General features: G+C 43.9%; 1 protein-coding gene across 1 annotated transcript in view; it reads left to right on the top strand.

Moving 5' to 3' along the window:
* Window positions 1-24,872, top strand: part of LOC126456523 (uncharacterized) — a gene marked incomplete at its 5' end in the record, with an annotated part of 69,799 nt that overhangs the window by 4,737 nt on the left and 40,190 nt on the right. Inside the window, one exon of the mRNA XM_050092272.1 lies at window positions 10,914-11,054. Coding sequence (XP_049948229.1) covers window positions 10,914-11,054 — 141 coding nt within the window. The remainder of the gene's footprint in view (window positions 1-10,913; window positions 11,055-24,872) is intronic.

The following is a 24,872-nucleotide window of genomic DNA, read 5'->3' as shown; positions in this document are numbered from 1 at the left end:
GACATGACACATTGTCATCCATAAAAGCCGGCCGCGGTGGCCGAGCGGTTCTAGGTACTTCAGTCCGGAACCGCGCGACTGCTACGGGTCGCAGGTTCGAATCCTGCCTCGGGCATGGATGTATGTAATGTCCTTTGGTTAGTTAGGTTTAAGTAGTTCTAAGTTCTAGGGGACTGATGACCTCCGATGTTAAGTCCCGTAGTGCTCAGAGCCATTTGAACCATTCGAATCATCCACAAAAATTCCGTCGTCGTTTGGGAACATGGAGTCCATGAATGGCTGTAAGTGATCTCCAAGTAGCCGAACGTAAACATTTCCTGTTAATAATCGATACAGTTGGACAGAGGACGCAGTCCATTCCATGTAAACATAGCGCACACCATTGTGGAGTCACTACCAGCTTGCACAGTGCCTTGTCGACAACTTTTATTCATGTCTTCGTGGGTCTCCGTCCCACTAGAACCCTACGATTACCTTTTACCAACTGAAATCGGGGCTCATCCGACCAGATCACGGTTTTCGTATGCCCGCTGTTCATTGCACATGAAAACGTTTGTGGATGACAGGTTACGTTCTGGGCCTGAAGATAATCATGTGATGAAAAGAATAAACGACGTTAGCTTCAAATACAGGCGCTGCTTTTGTTTTCGTTATTCAAGTAGATTCGGTAACGCTCCTCGGGGAGGTAACAGATTTGACAGTCGTACGGATCTTGCCTTTGTCATGGTCGCCTTACCATCAGGCAGTACATAGAACTTGTTAAACCACCCGGTGTCTGCTGCATGTTGTAGTGGCCCTGAATTGGTTCAAATGGCTATGAGCACTATGGGACTTAACTTCTGAGGTCATCAGTCCCCTAGAACTTAGAACTGCTTGAACCTAACTAACCTAAGAACATCACACACATCCATGCCCGAGGCATGATTCGAACCTGCGACCGTAGCGGTCACGCGGTTCCAGACTGTAGTGCCTAGAACCGCACGACCCCTCCGGCCGGCAGGCCCTGAATTCCTTCTCATGCATGACAGTGCCAGAGCCCATGTTGCGGGCGTCACCACGGACGTCTTCCCAAGCCTGGACATTGAAGTAATGGAAGGGCTGGCGGTGAGTCCCTACTTAAACCCCACCGTATGTATGTGGTACATGCCTGACAGACGTGGTTGTGGTCGTGCTGTTCCACCACGGACTCACCAAGAATTCTCATTGTCTCCCGTTGAAGAATGGGAACGTACATCACAGCGTGACCTCCGTAAGCTTTTACGGAGCGTGCTACGTAGGTGCCGGGCGATGATAGACGCTCACGGAGAGCCTACACGATACTGACGCTCTCAAAGTCCAATGAAAAGCACCCAGGTTGATAGGATAAATGACTGTTTCCCCTTTGTTTTACACGCCTGTCGGATATTTCAGTTCTTGTTAAGTACCTCGAAGATGCAAAGATGGCTAAGACGTTTTTATAATGATGTTTATTTGCGTACTTAACTTGCGAAAGATAGAGATATAATTTGGTAACGTACCCAGTCGTCAGTTATTGGGCAATGGTGTATGGCAGATGCTCAGACTGATGTTCAATTCTTTTGAGCAGTGTATATTAGGGAGCAGGGAAACTGGCGGCTCGGAGGGATAGTTCAGTTCTCGCACGCCTTCCCTTCGTTTGTATGTTCCAATAGGTTCATCAATGGACTGCCGTCAGGTGTTCTGCTGAGTTGTTGCTTCCATTTTAAGGACAGTATTTCGACGATCGAACCAACCGTCTTTTTGCTGTATGTGCTTTTCTGTTATGTGTACTTGCTGCCATTGTTGTTCTCGTGCCATTTTATGTAACTGGTCCGCAACTCGTGGTCTTGTGGTAGCGTTCTCGCTTTCCGCGTGCGGGGTCAGGAATTTTTCCTGGCTCGAGATGACTGCGTGTTGTTGTGTCATATTCATCATCATCATTCATCCCCATCACGGTCGGAGGAAGGCAATGGCAAACCATCTCCGCTAGGACCTTACCTACCACGGCGGTGCGGGTCTCCCGCATCGTCCCCTACGCTCCAGGGAGTATGGGACCTCATCATCATCTTATGCAACTGAGTTCGATTACCTCCGTGGCAGCGAGATACAGGCGTCCTACGAAGCCTGAGTACGACTTATACTCCAAATCAATATTCAGGCGGGGCAGGGGATCCGAGCTACTGTCTGACACTAAAAGAACACATCAAGTATGCAAATAATAACAAAGTCAGCGGAGAGGCGTGGTCGGCGCGGACTGGAACAAAATGTGGTCCGAAAGGTTTGGATAATCACAATCCAGCATACAGGTTGTAGTGTTGGCAGAAGAGCCAACACTGTGTTGCTAGAGGAGGCCGAAATGCACGCGTTTAATTACACGCTGACTGACGTGAAGTCTGGAACAGTTAAGGGGATTAATAGTAGCAAATAAAGTACGTAGTTGGTATAGTACTTAACTTTAATCTACAATTGTGGAACATCTCTCGTTACGGTACATGCTTCACAATATTAATTATCAAATGCTATGGCGCCTTGCTAGGTCGTAGCAAATGACGTAGCTGAAGGCTATGCTAACTATCGTCTCGGCAAATGAGAGCGTAGTTGTCAGTGATCCATCTCTGGCTAAGTCGGCTGTACAACTGGGGCGAGTGCTAGTCAGTCTCTCTAGACCTGCCGTGTGGTGGCGCTCGGTCTGCAATCACTGACAGTGGCGACACGCGGGTCCGGCGTATACTAATGGACCGCGGCCGATTTAAAGGCTACCACCTGGCAAGTGTGGTGTCTGGCGGTGACACCACACAGGTGAACGATCTGATCCAGATTCCAACACTTATTCACTGTCACAACGCTCCAGGATTCTCGTTTCTTCGGTACTCTGTATGAGGGTGCAATGTTCTTCGAGGAAACGTAGGTAAAGCAGGCATTGTCATCTCAGAAATGCGAGTTTTTTTGGAGCTGAGCAACTGTGCATGTTAAAGTAGTCCTTATGAGTCAGAAATTAGCAGCCGAAGGTCGAGTATGGTAATCTGGCGCGACAGGCGGTACACAGAATCTCAAATGAAACGACTTATACTGAATATAGTGATTATTGAACGTGATATAAAAGCCATTGGAAGCTAAGAAGTGGAAGTGCGATTAGAAAAAAGGTAATGAACGGGGGTAAGTAACAGTAACGTAATGCGTTATGAATGAAATGTGTGGGAAGGTTGGTTCAAATACCTCTGAGCACCATGGGACTTAACATCTCAGGTCATCAGTCCCCTAGGACTCAGAACTACTTAAACCTAACTAACCTAAGGACATCACACACATCCATGCCCGAGGCAGGATTCGAACCTGCGACCGTAGCGGTCGTGCGGTTCCAGACTGAAGCGCCTAGAACCGCTCGGCCACCAACAGCCGTTCCGTATGGGAAGGTTAGTGCCTCCTTTGTTTAACATTAACAATCGCAAGCACGTTATGAGAAATGGTACTTGTGTGAAATAGCCTTTGATTTAAGATTAAGTAAATGTTCTAGAGCGACGATAAGCAGAATGAAACTAGTGTTACAAAGACGATGACGAATATGAGTGTGAATTCAAATATTGTTAAGCTGAAATTGTATGATAGTGGCTTTAATTGCAAATATTACTCGTACTTATCAACTGTTAGCTATAACTAAGCACATTATACACTGCCGCAAAAAATTTGTGCACCCTATTAGAGCTTTCCAATTCACTCAAGATTTGCTGTTGCAATAGTGCATATGGGATACATGAAATGATTACATTTACAGATGAATAGCAAAAGGGTTCTGAGATACCAGGTATCGGCCTATGCTGAAACACTCTACCAGTACGTGGTGTAGCCTCCACGGGTGGCAGTGAGGTGCTGCCTCTGGCATCCAGTAGATCGATGGCAGATACTGTCCTGCGTTACGCTATGCCACGTCTGCTCCACCCGTTCATGTAGTTCTGTAAGATTTGATGGTTGATACGAGTCATTTCTAGCGCCATTGTCATCTCAGAAATGCGAGTTTTTTTGGAGCTGAGCAACTGCGCTTGTTAAAGTAGTCATTATGAGTCAGAAATTAGGAGCCGAAGGTCGAATATGGTAATGTGGCGCGAAGGCGGTACACAGAATCTCAAATGAAACGACTTATACTGAATATAGTGATTATTGAACGTGATATAAAAGCCATTGGAAGGTAAGAAGTGGAAGTGCGATTAAAAAAAAAGGTAATGAACGGGGTCCTACGATATGTTAAAATACAGACAGAAAATACCCTTACCAAATGCAGTAAAGTTACGTTGGTAGTATCATGAGAATGGTAGCAAAATCCTCAAAGTAAATTGTAGTCGTAGATACACGAAAATTATGTGCATTTCGTAATTTCGATACACGTGCTCGACTAGAGACAAGTCCAGATATCGTACTGGCCAGGGAAGTTGTGGCACGTCCTACAGAGCATGTTGTTTCACAAGTAGTGCGTAGGCGGCAAAAGAACGCTTATAACAAAATTCTGCATCAACCGAATGCTGGGTAACGTCCCCTCCAGAAACACCGAAGGTAAATGAGATCATAAGGCCTGGTGTGGGGCCAGTATATTTGGACGAATGAGCTCTACGGGACAGTACTCACCAGAGCTATGTTGTATGTGCAAACGACCGTCATTTACCTACAGTCAGAATCAAAACAGACCATGGCGTGCCATTCCATCTTCCAAATGATCCTCTGACAGCACCAGTCAAGCAGTGCACGTCATTGCTGTGGGAAGTCGGGCTAAAAGTGTGCGTGCCCGCAGTCCCACTGCTAATAACCGGTTCACAACAGTTCCTGTTGACACACCTGGGCTCACAAGCCCTCTTATCTGTGCTGTGGCAGCTGTACGATCTGCCACTGCTGCCCTTACAATACGACGATCCTGGCTGGCGTCTGTGCTGCGTGGACGTCCAGAACCTCGTCTACAGGTTGCGATTGTAACTAAAAGTTACTGCCGAGTAGTTGCTCTTCCGAACAGCATCCCATACGAGCAAATGAGTTCCTCCTTTGCTTGATATTGCTCATACTTTCGGTACATGGGCTATGCACGGCTCTGTTTAAAAACGAATTCCTCGATGTAGTCATAGGGTCGAGCTTACATACCCTGCAGCTAATTCGCTGTAAATAATAACCTATAGCTGTGATCCTGCAGTCAGTCTATGCATAGGCTCGACTTGCGAGTTGCTAAAATACACATAAATACAAAACAAATGTTAAATGAGTAATTTAACAAGAAGGGCTCTGTTCTAATGCCTATAATTGATGAAATTACAACGTCTGTAATTGATGCAGACGGCTGAGAATTATGTTGAATAATGGTTATTCAAGGAAGGACATCTCAAATAATAGAGAAGTGGTCCTACGATATGTTAAAACACAGACAGAAAATCCCCTTACCAAATGCAGTAAAGTTACGTTGGTAGTATGAGAATGGTAGCAAAATCCTCAAAGTAAATTGTAGTCGTAGATACACGAAAATTACGTGCATTTCGTAATTTCGATACACTAAATGTTCACCAGCTCAAAACAGTTGAGGCTTCAACATGATGATTTGCAAATTATCACTTGCAATACAAATAATAGTAACTCTGTCTATACCCAGTTCCGTAAATCAAACAGCAAAAGTTAGAATCGTACTAATGAGCACATTCAGACCTCTTGAAATGTAAATTAAAGTATGTTAGCTGACGTCCACCACCCAGAATGTATCACCCACTCCATCAAAAACCACACGATACCACAGGCAGGTCTGCCTTCTTCCAGAACGAACATTGAGGATCTAACTGAAAGTGTCGTCAAAAGTTAAAATCTCACAACGGCTGTTCACCACACACAGTCTATCACCTACACGTCTGAACCACGTGCATTACCACAGGCAGGTCTGTCTTCTTCCAGCACAAACGTAAAAGTTCCGGAATCGCTTCCATGAGCACTTCACTCTAAAAGTCCCAGTCTCCAACAGACTCCCTAGGGTGTTCCACTACTGTCTGCTTTTCCAATCGCTGAGGGTTATCCCCACCAAAAATATATCGATCTTACATGCTACAGACATGATTTGACTCCTCTCGATTACTTTCCAGATTAAACTAATATATTGCAACCATATTTATATAATGAAATGTTGTACACTTTCGATTACATTCAGACCATTTACAATAAATGCAAGTATAGTTGGTTCACAGATAAATAAGCCAGTATTCTTGCACAAGTGCACTCACATTAAATGAATACAGATTATAGCTAAATGTTATTTAAACAATTATTTATGCAAAAACTAGCAGCGTGCTGCAGGTGAGAAATAGGTCTGCAACTTTTTTAATGATTGGTATAAATGTCTGTAGCTGTGACATAAGTTGCATTGATAAGGACCTGTCTTCATTTCTTGGTCCGCAGCTCGTGGTCGTGCGGTAGCGTTCTCGCTTCCCACGTCCGGGTTCCCGGGTTCGATTCCCGGCGGGATCAGGGATTTTCTCTGCTTCGTGATGACTGGGTGTTGTGTGATGTCCTTAGGTTAGTTAGGTTTAAGTAGTTCTAAGTTCTAGGGAACTGATGACCATAGATGTTAAGTCCCATAGTGCTCAGAGCCATTTGAACCATTTGAACCATCATTTCTTGGTGGTGACTAGTTTCGGACACCTGCACCCATTTTCAAAATATCCGTATCGTATGTGTGACAAATACAGGCGATATCCTATGCAGCAAAATCAGTTCTCTGGTGTCTATCCTATGTGGTGTATTTACTGTTGTTGAGTTGGCCATAGTGTCACTTTGATCATCACTGTAGGGGCAGTTTTTCCAAATAGGCTATTGGATGTATTCGTCAGATGGATGCTTTGAAAATGGACACAGGTGTCCAAAACTAGTCACCATCAAGAAATACAAAAAGATACTTATCAATGCAACTTATGATGGAGCTAAACCATTTATTTCAATTATTATGCCTTCTTAACAGAAACGTCTTTTGGTTCTCTTTTCAGAAGTGGTGGCCGTTAAAACATGCGACTGACCAATTTAACTCATCGTAGTTTTTTAACAGCACTTGCCATCAACATTTGAATGAGGTTACTGGCAAAATAGTAAACTTTACGTTGAATAAATACACAAGCATGACAAAGTATGGAGTATTCATTCAGTGTTCATTTGCTGCGTAATTGTGGAGGATATGATGTTCTGACAAACATTTGCATAGCGAAAATGATATAAAAGACGTCGTAATCAACAAATAAAATAGATACAGATAAATAGCTTTCAGGGATGATAACTATAGCGCAAGGCTATCATCTGAGATATCGTATGTTGAAATCGCTTGCAGCGTTTAAAAGTTGTTAATTCAGAGGTTCACTGTGAAAATGTTTATTCGCTGTGAAATGTTAAATTCTGTAGCTTCAAAGATATTAAAATACTGTTGTGCCATCGGACGTACTCATTTTTCCGAGACTGCAGATGTATTCAGATTGACTTTAATGTGCAACTTATTTCCTGTCGAAGTTCACAGAGTTGTAATTTAGCCGTCTTTAAGACTATCTGACACTCCGCCTTTCCTTCGAACATTGTCTGTCCAAAGTGACCGTCTGTCGCCAAAATTCCCCCTACTGGGCTCTGCCCACATCCAGCCCTTTGCTGGGGCACATAGCTCTCCTGGAGCAGCCACGGCGACCCGCCGGCCGCGATACGCAGACAAATTCACCTTACCTTCTACCAGTTCTAGGCGGCCAGTTCTCACGTTACAACATGCAAGATCGCTCACGTGACCACAGATACTAGCGTTGCACAACTGATGCAGTGGATCCAACTCTTCTGGCAATTCTCCGGAAGGACCAACCCGCCACTCGAAAGGCCACAATTTGACCCGTTTCAAACTCGCTATGTTGGCTGTAGGAATCGCGAGTGCATCTCCACGGCCTTCTGGCTGTGAGCTTTCCCTGTTAAAGGGTAGATACAGATCGCGCTCTGGTAACTGTGCCACTATGCTGTCCCTTGGCGGACGGCGTTAAAACCATTATCAGTACATCTGCGACCCATACGGCAAATGCCGTCATCGGATCAAAATCCAAGCTGCCTTTGCAGATGTACTAATTTTTTTGCAGCAGTGTAGGAATTTCAAAGTTAAACGCTGCAAAATTCAGGGTGTTTCAAAAAGAATATACGTATTATAAAGTATTATTTCGTCCAAACTATCGATCGCTGCGGCTCGCTCGGCTATTGGAGAAACCAATACATAGTCTAGTTTATATTAATAGCCGATAGATGTCAGCTCTCTTCGTTTCGCTTGGCAACCGTCACTTGTTTAAAATGGCTACTCCGCAGTAGAAATCATTTTGTGTTCTCGAGATTGCGAAGTGCAATTAGGTGATTACAGTGCAAAGGCATTTCAGATTGAGGTACCAAATTGATCTTCCGAATAGGTGGAACATTCGTAAATGGTATCGAGAGTTTCTAGATACAGGATGTGTATGTAAGGAAAGATTCCTGGCCGCCCTCGTGTTCCTGAAGAAATTGTTGCACGAATTCAAACTGCTTTCCAACGTAGTCCTTCAAAATCAACTCGTCGTGCCAGTCGGGAGTTACCACTGCCTACAACAATAATTTGGTGCGTTTTCAGACGGCGATTGGTTATGAGGCCGTACAAGTTACAGCTGTTAAAAGCTCTGCGTCCTCCTGACAAACGCTAACGTGTGGCATTTTGTAACGAGATTCTTGATGCTATTGACAACGATAGCACGTTCGCACAACGCATCGAGTTCTGTGATGAAGCGACTTTCCACATGGTAAACAAAAACAATGTTCGAATTTGGGGCCCACAGAACCCACATGCAGCCATTGAACGTGTACGAGATTCGCCCATAGTCAATGTGTTTTGTGTGATATCCCGATCATCTGTTTACGGATTATTCCTTTTTAATGGTTCAAATGGCTCTGAGCACTATGGGACTCAACTGCTGTGGTCATAAGTCCCCTAGAACTTAGAACTACTTAAACCTAACTAACCTAAGGACATCACACACATCCATGCCCGAGGCAGGATTCGAACCTGCGACCGTAGCGGTCGTGCGGTTCCAGACTGTAGCGCCTAGAACCGCTCGGCCACTTCGGCCGGCCCCTTTTTTTAATGGAAACACGGTTAATGGTCAGCAGTATCTCGCTATGTTACAAAACTGGTTGTTTCCGTGGCTGCACGAAGACAACTTCGTTTTTCAACAAGACGGGGCATCCCTCACTGGAGTTGCTAAGTGCGTGAATATCTGAATGAAAAACTCTACCGAACCGCTGGATTTGTCGTCAAGGAGCTGGCGACATAGGATTTCTCAGCTGGGCTGCACGGTCACCGGATTTGACACCCTCTGACTTCTTCCAGTGGGGTTTCGTTTATGTACCACCACTCCCACAGAACCTGGAAAAGTTGAAGAACCGGATCCGTACTGCCATAACATCAGTGACGACGGACATGCTTGCCCGTGTATGGGAGGAATTTGAGTATCGATGTGATACAGTTCGTGTCGCTGATGGAGGACATATTGAACGTTTGTAATCTGAGCTTGAGAAGTTCGTAAATATGTGTGTAAAGTTTCAAATTCGTATGCCTTAAAGTTTAATAAATATATGCATTCGAAATACGTATATTCTTTTTGGAACACCAAGGTCGAAAGCTAGATATAGGATTGGCAACAGACACAAAGTAACAGCTTTTAATCTTCCTTTGTTCACTTGTACGTAACTTCGTCATCCACAACAATAATATCTGATGACCTTGATTTACCTTCGACCACTAAATAAACGTAATTAAATACACTAATGAGCCAAAACATTATGAGTGCCGTCCACAGCGAGATTCGACGCCAAGCACGATAGGCGGCGATCTCTGGCAGATCTGACGACAAAATAGAATATTGGTGCAGGCTCTAAGTGTTTAAGAGTACATCATTCAGCGGGGGGCTTCAAAGCAGACGACTTCCATGTCTTTCCACGTTCGCACAATGACACAGTAAATCATTATTCCAAGGCGCACGAGATCAATAACATTGGTCCGTGAATCGATGAAACCGTATCATCCTGTCCGATGAATTACGTTTCTTGTCCTACCAAGCTGACGGTTGTCTCGGGGGAAGCCATCAACCAGTCGGACAGCTTCTCGGAAGATGCACTATGCCACGAACGTAGAATGGTGAAAGCAGTATTATGATATGGGGCCATTCACTTCTGTTTCCGTGGGACCTGAGGTAGTAATCGACGGCACCATGACCGCAGTACACTAAAGTGAACATCACTGCGCAGCACCTGTATCCTTGTACGCTTGATGTCTTCTGTAACTGCGATGACATTTTCCAGTAGGCTAACTGTCTACGTCACAAAGCCAAATCGTGCTACAGTGTTTCGGAGAGAATGGTAGTGAACTAATTGTGATGTCTTGCCTATCAAATTCGTCTGATATGAACCGATGGAAAACGTCTTGCACTCTACCAGATGCCATCTCGCACCCACATACAGCCAGCTCAAATTTACGGGAATTACGTGATCTTTGCGTAGGTAGTGTGGGTCCACGTACCTCCAGAAATCTACCAATCCATGCCGCACTGAATCTCTGCTATATTACGCCCGAAAGGAAGACCAATATGCTATTACATGGGCGGTTATAATGTTCTGGCTCATCATTTAGAGCAAGAGTGGGAGAAGTGTTACATCTGGTATTGGAATAAACGCTACGTACTCATCTAGCTTGCAATGTTCCTATACGGGATTTCTTTCCGGCCTTCGAGGAGTGTGCTGCTCATTCTTTCATATATTTAATGACGAAGGCACAAATATCCAAACATATGTAGAGATGGTTTCATAATGTAAGCCATGTATTTGGCGGTCTTTTCTATCTGAGTGAGTTGGTTTTGGTATTCTGGTGCAGGTAGCGTCAGTTTCGGTGACTGCTGACCACCCCTGCGCACCCCCCAGCCAAGAGCTTCCTCTGGAGCCACCACTCGTCCCAGAAGACCTCCCAGGAGCCAACAGGAGGGACTTCGCCGTCTGCCTCAAGGCTCTGCACTTCCCAGGTGAGATGAACACTATGTGATGTTTCCGTTAGGGGCCACACTTCCTTCTCTGCTCATTTTTAGGGTTCCGACCGCAGTCGATAAAAATGGAATCTTTGGAGTGTGACTGATGTCTGTTCTTTCGGACATGTCCAAAAGAACAGACACCATGTATGATGTCGTCCAACGATCCCTTCATTGCAGATGCACATCAAGCTTGAACTCTCACGAGAATCGGGGAGATTCCGCGAATAATGAGGTTATCCACTTACCTGGAACATCCGTCTGTGAGGCGGTATAGACCTGGAATGAAAGCAAGTTTTCGTGGGTAAATCGACACCACACTACAACAAAATACCAAATACGGCTCCCGCAACTGACTAGAACCTTAGGACGATTTTCAATGTCTCCAGCGGAACAAACGTATCCGCCTCTCAGATGAATGTTGCATTCTAAGTGTTAATGAGCAGGAGCACTAAATCAGTAGTGTGTGGTATCGGTCTGACGGGAGGCGTTCTGTGGTAGTCCGTGCAGTTGTGGTGACCACTGTGTGCAGATGCCGCAGTGGTCCGCGCGTCTGCCTGGTAAACAGGAGACCCGGTTTCGAATCCTGGTCCTCCACAAGTTTCCAACTTGCCCTATTAATATAGATCAATGCACATAGACAGCTAATCTCTATAATTACTTTGTGCCTTAAGACCATTTTTTCTCAGGAATGGATAGAGGGTCGAGTTAAAATTCACGAGGGTAATCCCAAAAGTAAGGTCTCCTATTTTTTTTATAAGTACAGATCTCTGTTTGTGTGGCAGTTGGTCACACTGTTATGAAGCGTGCTTCACGCGCTGTGTGTAAACAAGCGCACGCCGCGCTGAGGCACTCAATCTTGGCTTGGCAGCCGTTGAGAATGGAGCTCTCGTTGGATATTACCGCGTGCGAATTGCGCAAAGTTATTCGGTTTTTGAACGCAAAGGGCACTGCGCCGATTGAACTCCATCGCCAATTGGCGGGAGTGTATGGTGAGTCGTGCATGGATGTCAAAAATGTTCGTAAGTGGTGTAGAGAGTTTGCGGCTGGTCGGACCGAAATTCACCACGAACAAAGGAGCGGGAGACCGTCAATTTCTGAGGAGACAGTGTTGAAATCGGCGGATCACCCTGGACGAAATGGTTGAAATGGCTCTGATCACTATGGGACTTACAGGGTGTTTCAAAAATGACCGGTATATTTGAAATGGCAATAAAAACTAAACGAGCAGCGATAGAAATACACCGTTTGTTGCAATATGCTTGGGACAACAGTACATTTTCAGGCAGACAAACTTTCGAAATTACAGTAGTTACAATTTTCAACAACAGATGGCGCTGCGGTCTGGGAAACTCTATAGTACGATATTTTCCACATATCCACCATGCGTAGCAATAATATGGCGTAGTCTCTGAATGAAATTACCCGAAACCTTTGACAACGTGTCTGGCGGAATGGCTTCACATGCAGATGAAATGTACTGCTTCAGCTGTTCAATTGTTTCTGGATTCTGGCGGTACACCTGGTCTTTCAAGTGTCCCCACAGAAAGAAGTCACAGGGGTTCATGTCTGGCGAATAGGGAGGCCAATCCACGCCGCCTCCTGTATGTTTCGGATAGCCCAAAGCAATCACACGATCATAGAAATATTCATTCAGGAAATTAAAGACGTCGGCCGTGCGATGTGGCCGGGCACCATCTTGCATAAACCACGAGGTGTTCGCAGTGTCGTCTAAGGCTGTTTGTACCGCCACAAATTCACGAAGAATGTCCAGATAGCGTGATGCAGTAATCGTTTCGGATCTGAAAAATAGGCCAATGATTCCTTTGGAAGAAATGGCGGCCCAGACGAGTACTTTTTGAGGATGCAGGGACGATGGGACTGCAACATGGAGCTTTTCGGTTCCCCATATGCGCCAGTTCTGTTTATTGACGAAGCCATCCAGGTAAAAATAAGCTTCGTCAGTAAACCAAATGCTGCCCACATGCATATCGCCGTCATCAATCCTGTGCACTATATCGTTAGCGAATGTCTCTCGTGCAGCAATGGTAGCGGCGCTGAGGGGTTGCCGCGTTTGAATTTTGTATGGATAGAGGTATAAACTCTGGCGCATGAGACGATACGTGGACGTTGGCGTCATTTGGACCGCAGCTGCAACACGGCGAACGGAAACCCGAGGCCGCTGTTGGATCACCTGCTGCACTAGCTGCGCGTTGCCCTCTGTGGTTGCCGTACGCGGTCGCCCTACCTTTCCAGCACGTTCATCCGTCACATTCCCAATCCGTTGAAATTTTTCAAACAGATCCTTTATTGTATCGCTTTTCGGTCCTTTGGTTACATTAAACCTCCACTGTGTTCTAGGCGGTGGAATTCCAACACCAGAAAAATCCTCTGTTCTAATGAATAAACCATGTTGTCTACAGCACACTTGCACGTTGTGAACAGCACACGCTTACAGCAGAAAGACGACGTACAGAATGGCGCACCCACAGACTGCGTTGTCTTCTATATCTTTCACATCACTTGCAGCGCCATCTGTTGTTGAAAATTGTAACTACTGTAATTTCGAAAGTTTGTCCGCCTGAAAATGTACTGTTGTTCCAAGCATATTGCAACAAACGGTGTATTTCTATCGCTGCTCGTTTAGTTTTTACTGCCGTTTCAAATATACCGGTCATTTTTGAAACACCCTGTAACTTCTGAGGTCATCAGTCCCCTAGAACTTAGAATTAATTAAACCTAACTAACCTAAGAACATCACACACATCCATGCCCGAGGCAGGATTCGAACCTGCGACCGTAGCGGTCGCGCGGTTCCAGACTGTAGCCCCTAGAACCGCTCGGCCACCCCGGCCGGCTCACCCTGGATGATCTATGCACGTTAGTTCCTGAGGTTTCCCGAAGCACCGCTCACAAAATTTTGACGGAAACATTGAACTACCGGAAGGTGTGCGCAAGATGGGTGTCACGCATGCTGACTGAGGACCACATGCGACAACGAGTTGATGATTCCCGCGCATTTCTTCACCACCTTGCAGCCGAACAGGACAACTTTCTGCACTCAATTGTCACGGGTGGCGAAACCTGGGCATACACCTGAGACCAAGCAACAATCAGCCAGTTCATAATTTTCTGAACAGCATGGCGGCGAGCTGGTATGACATGGGCATACAGAAACTGCCACAGCGTCTACAAAAATGCATCGACAGAAATTGTGATTATGTCGAAAAATAGCTAAATGTTCAAGCTGTAAACTGATGTAAACCATTGTAGAAATAAACAGGGCTATGTACTTATAAAAAAATAGGAGACCTTACTTTTGGGATTACCCTCGTATGTCACATATTGACATCTTGGCGGCGTACAAAATTCAAGCTTGTAAGTCAATGTAATCAAAAAGTACAGCCATTTTTTGATACTCGCAAACTCATTCATCAAAGCCTATAAGGTACTTCCAGTTGACCTAGTATCATGAAATTTGGCAAGAAGTAAGATTTCACAGTACAAGTAAAGAAAAAATCTTAAATGCGTTAATTTGTAATTATATCATAAAAAATATTCTGCCATTACAGGCGTACATTACATGCGTAATCCGTCAAAAATGTCGGAAAGTACGATAGGAATTTTGTTCCGATTTTCAGTAAAAGGTAGAGTGATTTGCGATGCGGGTTTGTGTATACAGTTAACAAATATTTCGTGCTAGTTGGCTCAGCAATGGTAAAGTGGAATCCCCTGCCGCTGTGGAAACGATGCCTTTGCCATCTAACGGTAAGGGGCGTTAAGGCAGACCCGCGCCGTCGCCAGGTCCTTTACGAACTACTCGTTCTGCATACGGACACTCCCTGACAGTCTAAGCCTACTACACGGACTGCACCTGTAACGATTCAGAGTAAAGTAATACTGGTAATTGGTGCAGGATTGCACTTCATTTGTTTCGGATGAGGTTCTGATATCCCACGAAATATCCGTTTTGCCATCTGTGTAATAAGGATAGCCGTTTTCTTCTCCGGAGACTTCCGACAAATCTTACCAGTAATAACTACAGGGAAACAAGGAGAAGAGCAGACAAGGTCAACGCGTCTGCAATTGCCAGTCGGCATAGCATGTCAAAATAGCACCAAATTTAATAAAAATAAATGCAAAATTACAAGACCGAATGCGATATTACAGAAAAAATTGAACTTAAAAGATTCGTAAGTCTTTTAATTCCCGGGTCTGACATCTTGTCCGTATCGATATCGATACATGAAAATACACCGCCAGTGAACTGAAACTGGTCACAGAATGAAAAATTCATTAAATAACAACTGAGAACACGGACCAACAGCGTTGATTATGATACTTCTAATTGCAACAGTACACGAATGAATCAAACGAACTACCCGGAAAGAGAACAACTACCAAGAAACTAATTTCACGAGCTTGCCCCTACTGAGGACCTTGAATATCGTTTGAAAACCGAACGCCTATCAGAATCGTGGCAACGAAACCGATAAACAACTACGAAATCGAGGAAACGAACAGTCCTTGGCCGATACACGAATCAACAAACAACGTTCGTGTATTGCGACTAACTCCCCTCAATACTGACTCCACACAGCACAATAAGCACGAGTATACTACCCCATCAAAAGAATACACTAGCGTTGCTGCCACTGGATCAGGGGGTCCCAAGTTCGATTCCTGGCCGAGCTGGAGATTTTCTCTGCCATCTTTGGGCATTTGTGTGGTCCTGATTCCTTTAAGACAGACGAACGAGCATGGAGGCGGTGGACTGTGAGTACATCAGATTTGGAGATCCGGGTTCTTCAGGATATTGAGACCAACTGTAGTACCAGTTGCAGGCAAGAGGGCCGCCAACATGGTGTAGGATTATGTGAGTGCTGCATGATAACCGCTACTGTCCCTATCACCTATAATCCCATGGAGGCCACTTCGAATATTTGTTGTGATGTGGATGCGATGCAGCTCTGTGTTGTGTTGCAGGACCATTTGTTGTCGTTGAATGAACACTGTCCATTTTCACACTCATGTTCAAAGGACCTTTTTTCCTCCATTTGCAGCCAGGAATCCGTCCCAGCTGTTGTCGGTTTTACTAATGTTCACCCTGCAAATATATCCGTTTGTACGGAATCCTTGGAGCACGAGTCCTATTCACACTTGCCAGTTTTTTTTTTTCAGTCATTAGTTTTTTTTTGAGTCACTAGTCTTCTGACTGATTCTATGTGGCCCGCTACAAATTCCTCTCTGTGACAACCACATCATCTCGGAATAGCACATGCATCCTTCGTCCTCAATTATTTACTCGATGGATTCCAATCTCTGTCTTTTCCTACAGTTTTTACCCTGTGCAGAATGGAAGTAAAAAGATGTCACATTGATATAAAAACAATATCAAGTACAGATTTCTAAGGAACAACCGATAGGTGCTTCAGTCTTCTTGTCAGACAGTGTAATTATAATTTATTTTTATATCACCGTTTTTTGCAATCAAATGTTGAAGAAGAGCAACCTGTGACAGACTGTGTAACAATCATAACCTAAGTGTTCGCAGGTACGTTGGCAACAACTGACCGCACCATAATGAAGGTCTTTATTTGACAACATAATGAAACGTTAACCCCTATCATCATAACTCACTGATATTTAAAGTGCAGTTTGATATCAAACAACAGCTTCCTGCTACCAGTCTACTTGAATTCGTTCCGGACATCCTGGACAACATGAACTGCCATCTAGGAGAGCTAGAGACAAGTATAACTTTTACAATATACTGAAAATTTAGTGCATCACAGCAGTTTAACTGTTTTTCAACCATGATACAAAGAAGATGATAGGTTCTCAGTCAGCAACAGTGGTTCATGCCCTCATCCTACAGGGAAACACCGCGAGTGGCCGCTCCCAATAGGAATTTTTCGTGCAATATTACTGTGTCTTTTGTGTGGTTTTGTAAAATTTCTGTAGCTAGTCGATGGGTTTAGAGAGTATCTTCGATTTTCCACGCCTTCAGCGCTTAAACATTTTCGTAGTTAGTGGTCTAGATGTTCCGAGAGAGAGAGAGAGAGAGAGAGAGAGAAGTTGAGATTTGCACACAGCAAGAACTGTCGGAAATGAATATTGTTCTAAGCTGGTGTGACAGTTGCTGTTTGTGGTGTGAAATTCTGTTTGGCGACTGGTAAACAATAGAGAACTGGAGTCGAATTCAAAAATTGGGCTTGATAATTCAATTTCATGTCGAGTGCAGAGGGAATGATGAACAAAAAATGGCTCTCAGCACTATGAGACTTAACTTCTGAGGTCATCAGTCCCCTAGAACTTAGAACTACTTAAACCTAACTAACATAAGGACATCACACACATCCATGCCCGAGGCAGGATTAGAACCTGCGACCGGAGCGGTCTCGTGGTTCCAGACTGTAGCGCCTAGAACTGCTCGGCCACTCCTGCCGGCGGAATGATGAAAAGTAAAGTAATATTGGAAGGGGAGTAAACTAGCTTCAGTGTTAATTGGCTAGTTTACAGTAAGACGGATTGTAAAGATTTTAGATTAAGCATGTAGAGGTCACGAATTGTGTGATAAGCTCTTCTACTCCACGGCAAATTGTAGTTCGTAACATACTGTCCAGACTCAAATCAGATACAGCTGCATAGCGATGAGGAGATCGGGATCCTATGAGTGGGCCACACTCGTCTTATTAAGAAATTAACGCCTTCATCAACGCGAGGAGGGGTTCAACATCTTATTTCTTCGTTAGTCGTGGGCCTCTTGAAAATTATGTGCTTTTTAACTTTCTCCAGAAATGGAAATATATTGCAGAAACGCAAACTAAGATCCAAAGGACACAGTTGTAACTACACAATTTAGTTGTATGTTTTCCTTGACCACAAATATTTTGTTAATTTCCGGTTGCGGTTTCAGCCACTGGCCATGTTCAAAACGGCGTGAAACAGACTGACAGAAAGTATTTCGTCAATGTTGTCGGTACAAATCACAAGTGCAAATTCGTTCCTCCAGAATGTCAACTGAATCAGCTACGCATATAAAAGGCAACCCACATTTCGACAAAATATCTGAAACACGATGAATCTTCATTGTTTGTCGTTCACTAAAAGCTGCTGTAGACGATAATCGTGTAAATTATCGCACAAAAAATATGTACGATTAGTCAGGAATGCTACAAGGACCTTGTACCTTAGACGCTCACTCGGGTAACCATCACGTATAAACACTCTACTTTTACCTGCAGTAAATTCCAGTTGAATGTAACTATTGGCTGCCAACCTCCAATTTAGATAAGTGATACCTGCGAGAAGCGATGAAACACCGTGTAACACGTGGCCACAGCATCACCTGCTCGTTTGTAGAAGCAGTCGAGTACAGTCGGGGTACAATCAACGGCTTCCTATGGCGTGTCTTTTACCTACCGTATATAATAACTCGTGCAGCAATTTTCACCTGACGGCAAATGCGGCGTGTAATATTCACACCGGAAAAATTAGGAAAATAACCATGGGCTGCAGATGCGGATAATTTATTCTTCCAACAAAATTGTTGCTAATAATGTATCTCAGCGCTCAGATAGCATTACAGTCGGTGATGTACATTATTAGTAGAAGAAAGCGGACACAAAGATCTTCTTAAATGTTTATTGTTCTACGAAGCCTGGTATCGCATAGTATAGCTCCTTAATCAAGTGTATGATTTTACATGTAGCAGAAGCTTAATAAGCGACTTGCGTGATGATATCCGTTAATCACTGCAGGTGAACTGATTGTGCATGATTTGTGTGTCGTGCTTTCTTCTCTCCCTCACTCTCTTTCCACTGTGCTTGTGTGTGTGTGTGTGTGTGTGTGTGTGTGTGTGTGTGTGTGTGCGTGGGGCGCGCGCGCTTGCTGTGTGATTCCGTACGGCTATGCGGTATCAGATGCCCACTTCCAGATAAGGATGCACAATTTGAAACATTCATTTTCTCGACTGGCGAGCAATAGCATATAAATTCCAACCACTGTGACTGTTTCCAGTATCGTCATATTTGAAAAAAATTCCAAGTACTTATTCCGGTACACTTTATGTGAGTCTGAGTTCCTTATGTAAAAGTTAATATTTATCTCTTACGTTTGTTCGCTGCAGTTCATGTCATTCAGGATGTCAGGTATCGAATACATAAATACCTGGATTGCTTAAAATGGTGCAGGTAAATTTCCGCTTGAAGTAAATTTTTACTTTATACACTTTGTGATCAAAAGTATCCGGACACCTGGCTGAAAATGACTTACAAGTTCGTGGCGCCCTCCATCGGTAATGCTAGAATTCAGTGTGGCATTGGCCCACACCCTTTATGAGAACTTCCACTCTCGCAGGCATACGTTCAATCAGGTGTGGGAAAGTTTCTTGGGGAATGGTAGCCGATTCTTCACGCAGTGCTGCACTAAGGAAAGGTATCGATGTCGGTCGATGAGGCCTGGCGCAAAGTCGGTGTTCCAAAAATCCCAAAGGTGTGCTATAGGATTCAGGTCAGGACTCTGCGTAGGCCAATCCATTGCAGGGATGTTATTATCGTGTAACCACTCCGCCACAGGCCGTGCATTATGAACAGGTGCTCGATCGTGTTGAAAAATGCAATCGCCATCCCCGAATTGCTCTTCAACAGTGGGAAGCAAGAAAGTGCTTAAAACATCAATGTAGGCCTGTGCTATGATAGAGCCACGCAAAACGACAAGGGGTGAAAGACCCCTCCATGAGAAACACGACCACACCATAACACCACCGCCTCCGAATTTTGCTGTTGGCACTACACACGTTGGAAGATGACGTTCACCGGGCATTCGTCCGCCCCAGTAGCTGAGTGGTCAGCGTGACGGATTGCCGTCCTCTGGGCCCGGGTTCGATTCCCGGCTGGGTCGGAGATTTTCTCCGCTCAGGGACTGGGTGTTGTGTTGTGTTCATCATCATTTCATCCCCATCCGGCGTGCAGGTCGCCCAATGTGGCGCCGAATGTAATAAGACCTGCGATATGGCGGCCGGACCTGCCCCGCGAGGGGCCTCCCGGCCAATGACGCCAAACGCTCATCATCATCACCGGGCATTCGACATACTCACACCCTGCCATCGGATCGTCACATTGTGTACCGTGATTCATCACTGCAAACAACGTTTTTCCACCGTTCAATCGTCCAATGTTTACGCTCCTTACACCAAGCGAGGCGTCGTTTAGCATTTACCGGCGTGATGTGTGGTTTTTGAGCAGCCGCTCGACCATGAAATCCAAGTTGTCTCACCTACAGTCTAACTGTCATAATACTTGCAGTGGATCCTGATGCAGTTTGGAATTCCTGTGTGATGGTCTGGATAGATGTCTGCCTATTACACATTACGATCCTCTTCAACTGTCGGCGGTCTCAGTCAACAGATGAGGTCGGCCTGTACGCTTTTGTGCTGTACGTTTCCACTTCACTATCACATCGGAAACAGTGGACCTAGGGATGTTTAGGAGCGTGGAAATCTCGCGTACAGACGTATGACACATGTGACACGCAATCACCTGACCATGCTCGAAGTCCGTGAGTTCCACAGAGCGCTCCATTCTGGTCTCTCGCGATGTCTAACGACTACTGAGGTCGCTGATATGGAGTATCTAGCAGTAGGCCGGCAGCACAATGCACCTAATGTGAAAAACATATGTTGTGGAGGGTGTCCGCATACTTTTGATCATATAGTGTATGAAGGTTTCTTCATTTATTTTCACAGCACACTGCAAGGGCAACTAAACACCCTGATTAACTGTAATATAAATATTTCAAGGATTATGTTCGGATTAAGCAAGCGGATTAAATATGGGTGTTAATAAGTGTATATAAATGCCACCAAAAATTGGAGCATAAATAATACCAAAAACCCACACACGTGTCAGCAGGACTTTTGCTCTGAGGATTCTGTAGAAACTTAACTATAAATATAGATAGCATATCTGCAGGTTTTGATGAGTAAGTTTGCGAGTATCAAAATATGTTACATAAATGGCCGTATTCTTTATTTTTCTGACTTAGAAATTGAAAGTTTTTACGCTACCAAGGGACCATAGACCTACCTTAGTATTTGACATAAATTTCAACTTGATACCTATACCCGTTCCTGAGAAAACGAGGTCTTAACAGACGGACAGACAGACAGATGGACTGACGGACAACAATGTGGTACTGTAAGGGTTCAGTAATACAACAAGCTCAACGCCAGAATTGCCTCGCTCGTGCTCAAGACAAACTGAACGTCCCTAACAGACCCTCAATAAACCGCCAGTGAAGTAACCCTCCACGTGATGCTAAGAGGTGTGGTATCGTCTTCGACATGCGTACATTCTTTAAGGTCAGACATAGGAAGAAATCCTCGTCTACCCTCATCCTCCGTTTTCCGTGAGACGGATCGTATCTCAACAATGTAATAAGGAACAACAGCAAAGATTAGACTCCTTGCTGCCTTCTGTCTGGGAACGAGAGTTGGTGCCGTCTCGCGTCCATTACCTTTCCTATGGTCTTACCTAAAATTCTGTCCGCTCCCGGTAGCTGAGTGGTCAGCGCGACAGAATATCAAGGGCCCGGGTTCGATTCCCGGCTGGGTCGGAGATTTCCTCCGCTCAGGGACTGGGTGTTGTGTTATTCTAATCATCATCATTGCATCCCCATCGACAGGCAACTCGCCGAAGTGACGTCAAATCGAAAGACTTGCACCAGGCGAACGGTCTCCCGACGGGAGGCCCTAGTCACACGACATTTTACTTTCCTAAAATTCTCATTTTCCTACTCACAGAATTACATCTTGCCGTTGTGTAAAGAACACTCACTGTTACTACATATGCGCAAGGCAGACAGGCCTCAAACGTACGTGTCATATGTAAATTCGCCTCTTATAGATATGCATCGCTCTCCTGGATTTTGAGCTGTTTGTATCTGTATTATAAGAAAGTTAATTTTAATTGTTAAACATGATAACCACTGCTTACGACTGCCAAAATCAGCACTGTAAAAGTCTGATGTTTCGTTTTAAGCCTGCTGGCCGAAACATCTATCTGGCCACAGTTATTCTGTAGACGTTCCTGTTGTTTGCGACCGTTTGTTTTTGGCAACTTGAAGCACATAATGCAACACATGTATACTGTCGTTTGTTGGTATATATCTCAATAATGGTTCACATGACCTAACGATACTTGCAGTGCTCCGCTGTGGACGGGCATACGGCAAGATACAGGTCGCCGTAATAAATTCAAAATATATTATCTCTGGCGGACTAGTTACAAAAAATGAAGTTCTCAAGTGCAATTACTTCAACATTCTGGTACATACTGATGATGAAGGTGTAATACCTCATAAACAGATATTGATCAAAGATCTGTTTGTAGACTGCAGATGTTATTTTTGAATTATGATGAGGAACCTTCAGCCCAAGTTACTGGAGTCATGCCTTTTAGAGACAAAAAAACATTGGGCAAATATGATACTCAAAAACCAAATTTAAAACCAAGTCACACATTTTATATATTTGGGGTATGATGAGATACTACATGGGACAGAAAAATACATTCAAAAAATTCAGGAAAAATGAGAGAGGGTAATAAGAAAAGTTACAAAGCATACATTACTGATTTTCTATGAGGTTATGGCTTTTCAAGTTTCACTGCACTGTAGTGAAACTTTGGTTATTGGAAGAATTATTTTTTATGGAAATTATCAAATGATTCCTAGCCTACAGGGAAAAAACATAGGACGAAGACCATCGGGCAAAATAAAACGTAAGACCAAGTCACACATTTCAATTATTTGGGATACAGAATGATACAACAGGATGTGACGTACCTTAATGAATGCTGAGTAGCTACTCTCTAACCAGCATCCCATACGACAAAACTAACTGCGACTTTACCTAATGTTCCTCGCATCGTTGGTAACTGGGATGTGCACGGCCCTGCTTTAAAAAGAACAGGTCGATGATGTCGTCGGGTCGAGCCACACACGTCTGCTTTCATACCCAACAGCTAACTCGCTGCAAATAATAACCTGTAACTGTGATCCTGCACTCAGATAGTCTAACCACTGGATAGCCTTACGAATTAATAAAATATACAGAAATATTAAATACAAGATATATGAGTAATTAATAAAAAGTGTTCTACTCTGACTTCTTAGCTGATGTACACGACATCAGAGAATTCTTTTGAATAAAGTTTATTCAAAAAGTAAAATTTCAGCTAAAAGGAAAGTAGTCCTCCGACAACCGATTTATATTACAGACAGAACGATAATCTTATTAAATACAGTAAAGTTGCTTTGTGTGAAAATGGTAGCAAAATCCCCAACTAAATAGTCATCACAGTCACGCGATAAACCAAGTCCTTTTCGTCACAACAATTTACGAAATATTCACCAAGTTAAAATAATTCGGGGCTCGGTATAATGAATTACACGTAATACATGAAAGTTGATGAGCAGAAACTTATACTCTGTCTATACTTAGTTCCAACACGCAAACGGAAAAGTTAAAAGTTTTGCACTGGAGTTCATTCAGACCTCGTTATAGTTAGTCCCATCAAAAAAATAAAGTATTTTAGCAGCCGTTCACCGCACAGACTCTATCGCTCACACGACTGAATAACACATGTTACCACAACATATTTTTGTTAAATATTGTTTAAACAATTATTTATGTGTGCCTGATAGGAGCAACTTTGGCACTCTTTTCGGTTCTGGTGTCAGCTGACACGTGTGACAGACCACTTTTAGATTACATTTAAATAAAGTTATTGGCAAAATGGTAAGCTGTTCCTCAAATAACTACACAAACTACCGTTGTTTAGTTTCCCTGCGCTGGATTTTACCCGTTGCCTGTTGGATGCTGCTCGCCTTTGTATCTGGGCGGACGGGACCGTAACGCTGGCTTTGCTGGAGCGACCGTGGAGCGCTCTTGGACTGACGATTAGCATTCAGCCGTACAAAACGAATTTTCCTCACCTCCTACAAATTCTAGGCTGCCGAATAGCTCGCCCCCATACGTGTTACATTACAGGGGGATAGAGAAACATTCCAGATATTTCAAGGAAAAAATGGGTATGTAATAACAATAACTAGGAAGTACATAACATCTCAGAAAGACCCTACTTCAACATACCATTATGATATATTCTTCAAAAGCACCATCATTATATTATATTATATTCCGAAACTCCTTCACCAAAGAAGATGAAGCAAATATCCCTGAATTCCAATGAAGAACAACTGTCAAGATGAGAAACATAGAAGTAGATATCCTTGGTGTAGCAGAGCAGCTTAAATCACTTAATAAAGGCAAGGCCTCCAGTCCAGATCGTATACCAGTCAGGATCCTTTCTGCTGATACAATAGCTCCATCTTTATCCATTATATGCAACCGCTCGCTAACAAAAATACCCTTACCTAAAGACTGGAAAATTGCTCAAGTCACACCAATACTCAAAAAGGGAATTAGGAGTAATCAGCTGAATTACAGGCCCATATCACTAACATAGATTTGCTTTAGGGTTTTGGAACAAATACTGTGTTCGTACATTATGAATTACCTCGATGAAAATGATTCAGAAAATATTGTTCTTGTGAAACACAACTAGCTGTTTATACTCATGAAGTAATGAGTGCCATCGACAGGGGATGTCAAATTGATTCCATATTTTTAGATTTCCAGAAGGCTTTCGACACCGTTCCTCACAAGCGTCTTCCAACCAAACTGCATGCCTATGAAATGTCATATCAGTTGTGCGACTGGGTTTGTGATTTCCTGTCAGAAAGGTCACA

This window comes from Schistocerca serialis, chromosome 2 (genome assembly GCF_023864345.2).
Source record: "Schistocerca serialis cubense isolate TAMUIC-IGC-003099 chromosome 2, iqSchSeri2.2, whole genome shotgun sequence".
Lineage (NCBI taxonomy): Eukaryota > Metazoa > Arthropoda > Insecta > Orthoptera > Acrididae > Schistocerca > Schistocerca serialis.
Note: the sequence above shows the minus strand (reverse complement) of the source record. Positions and strands in the feature narration are given on the sequence as shown.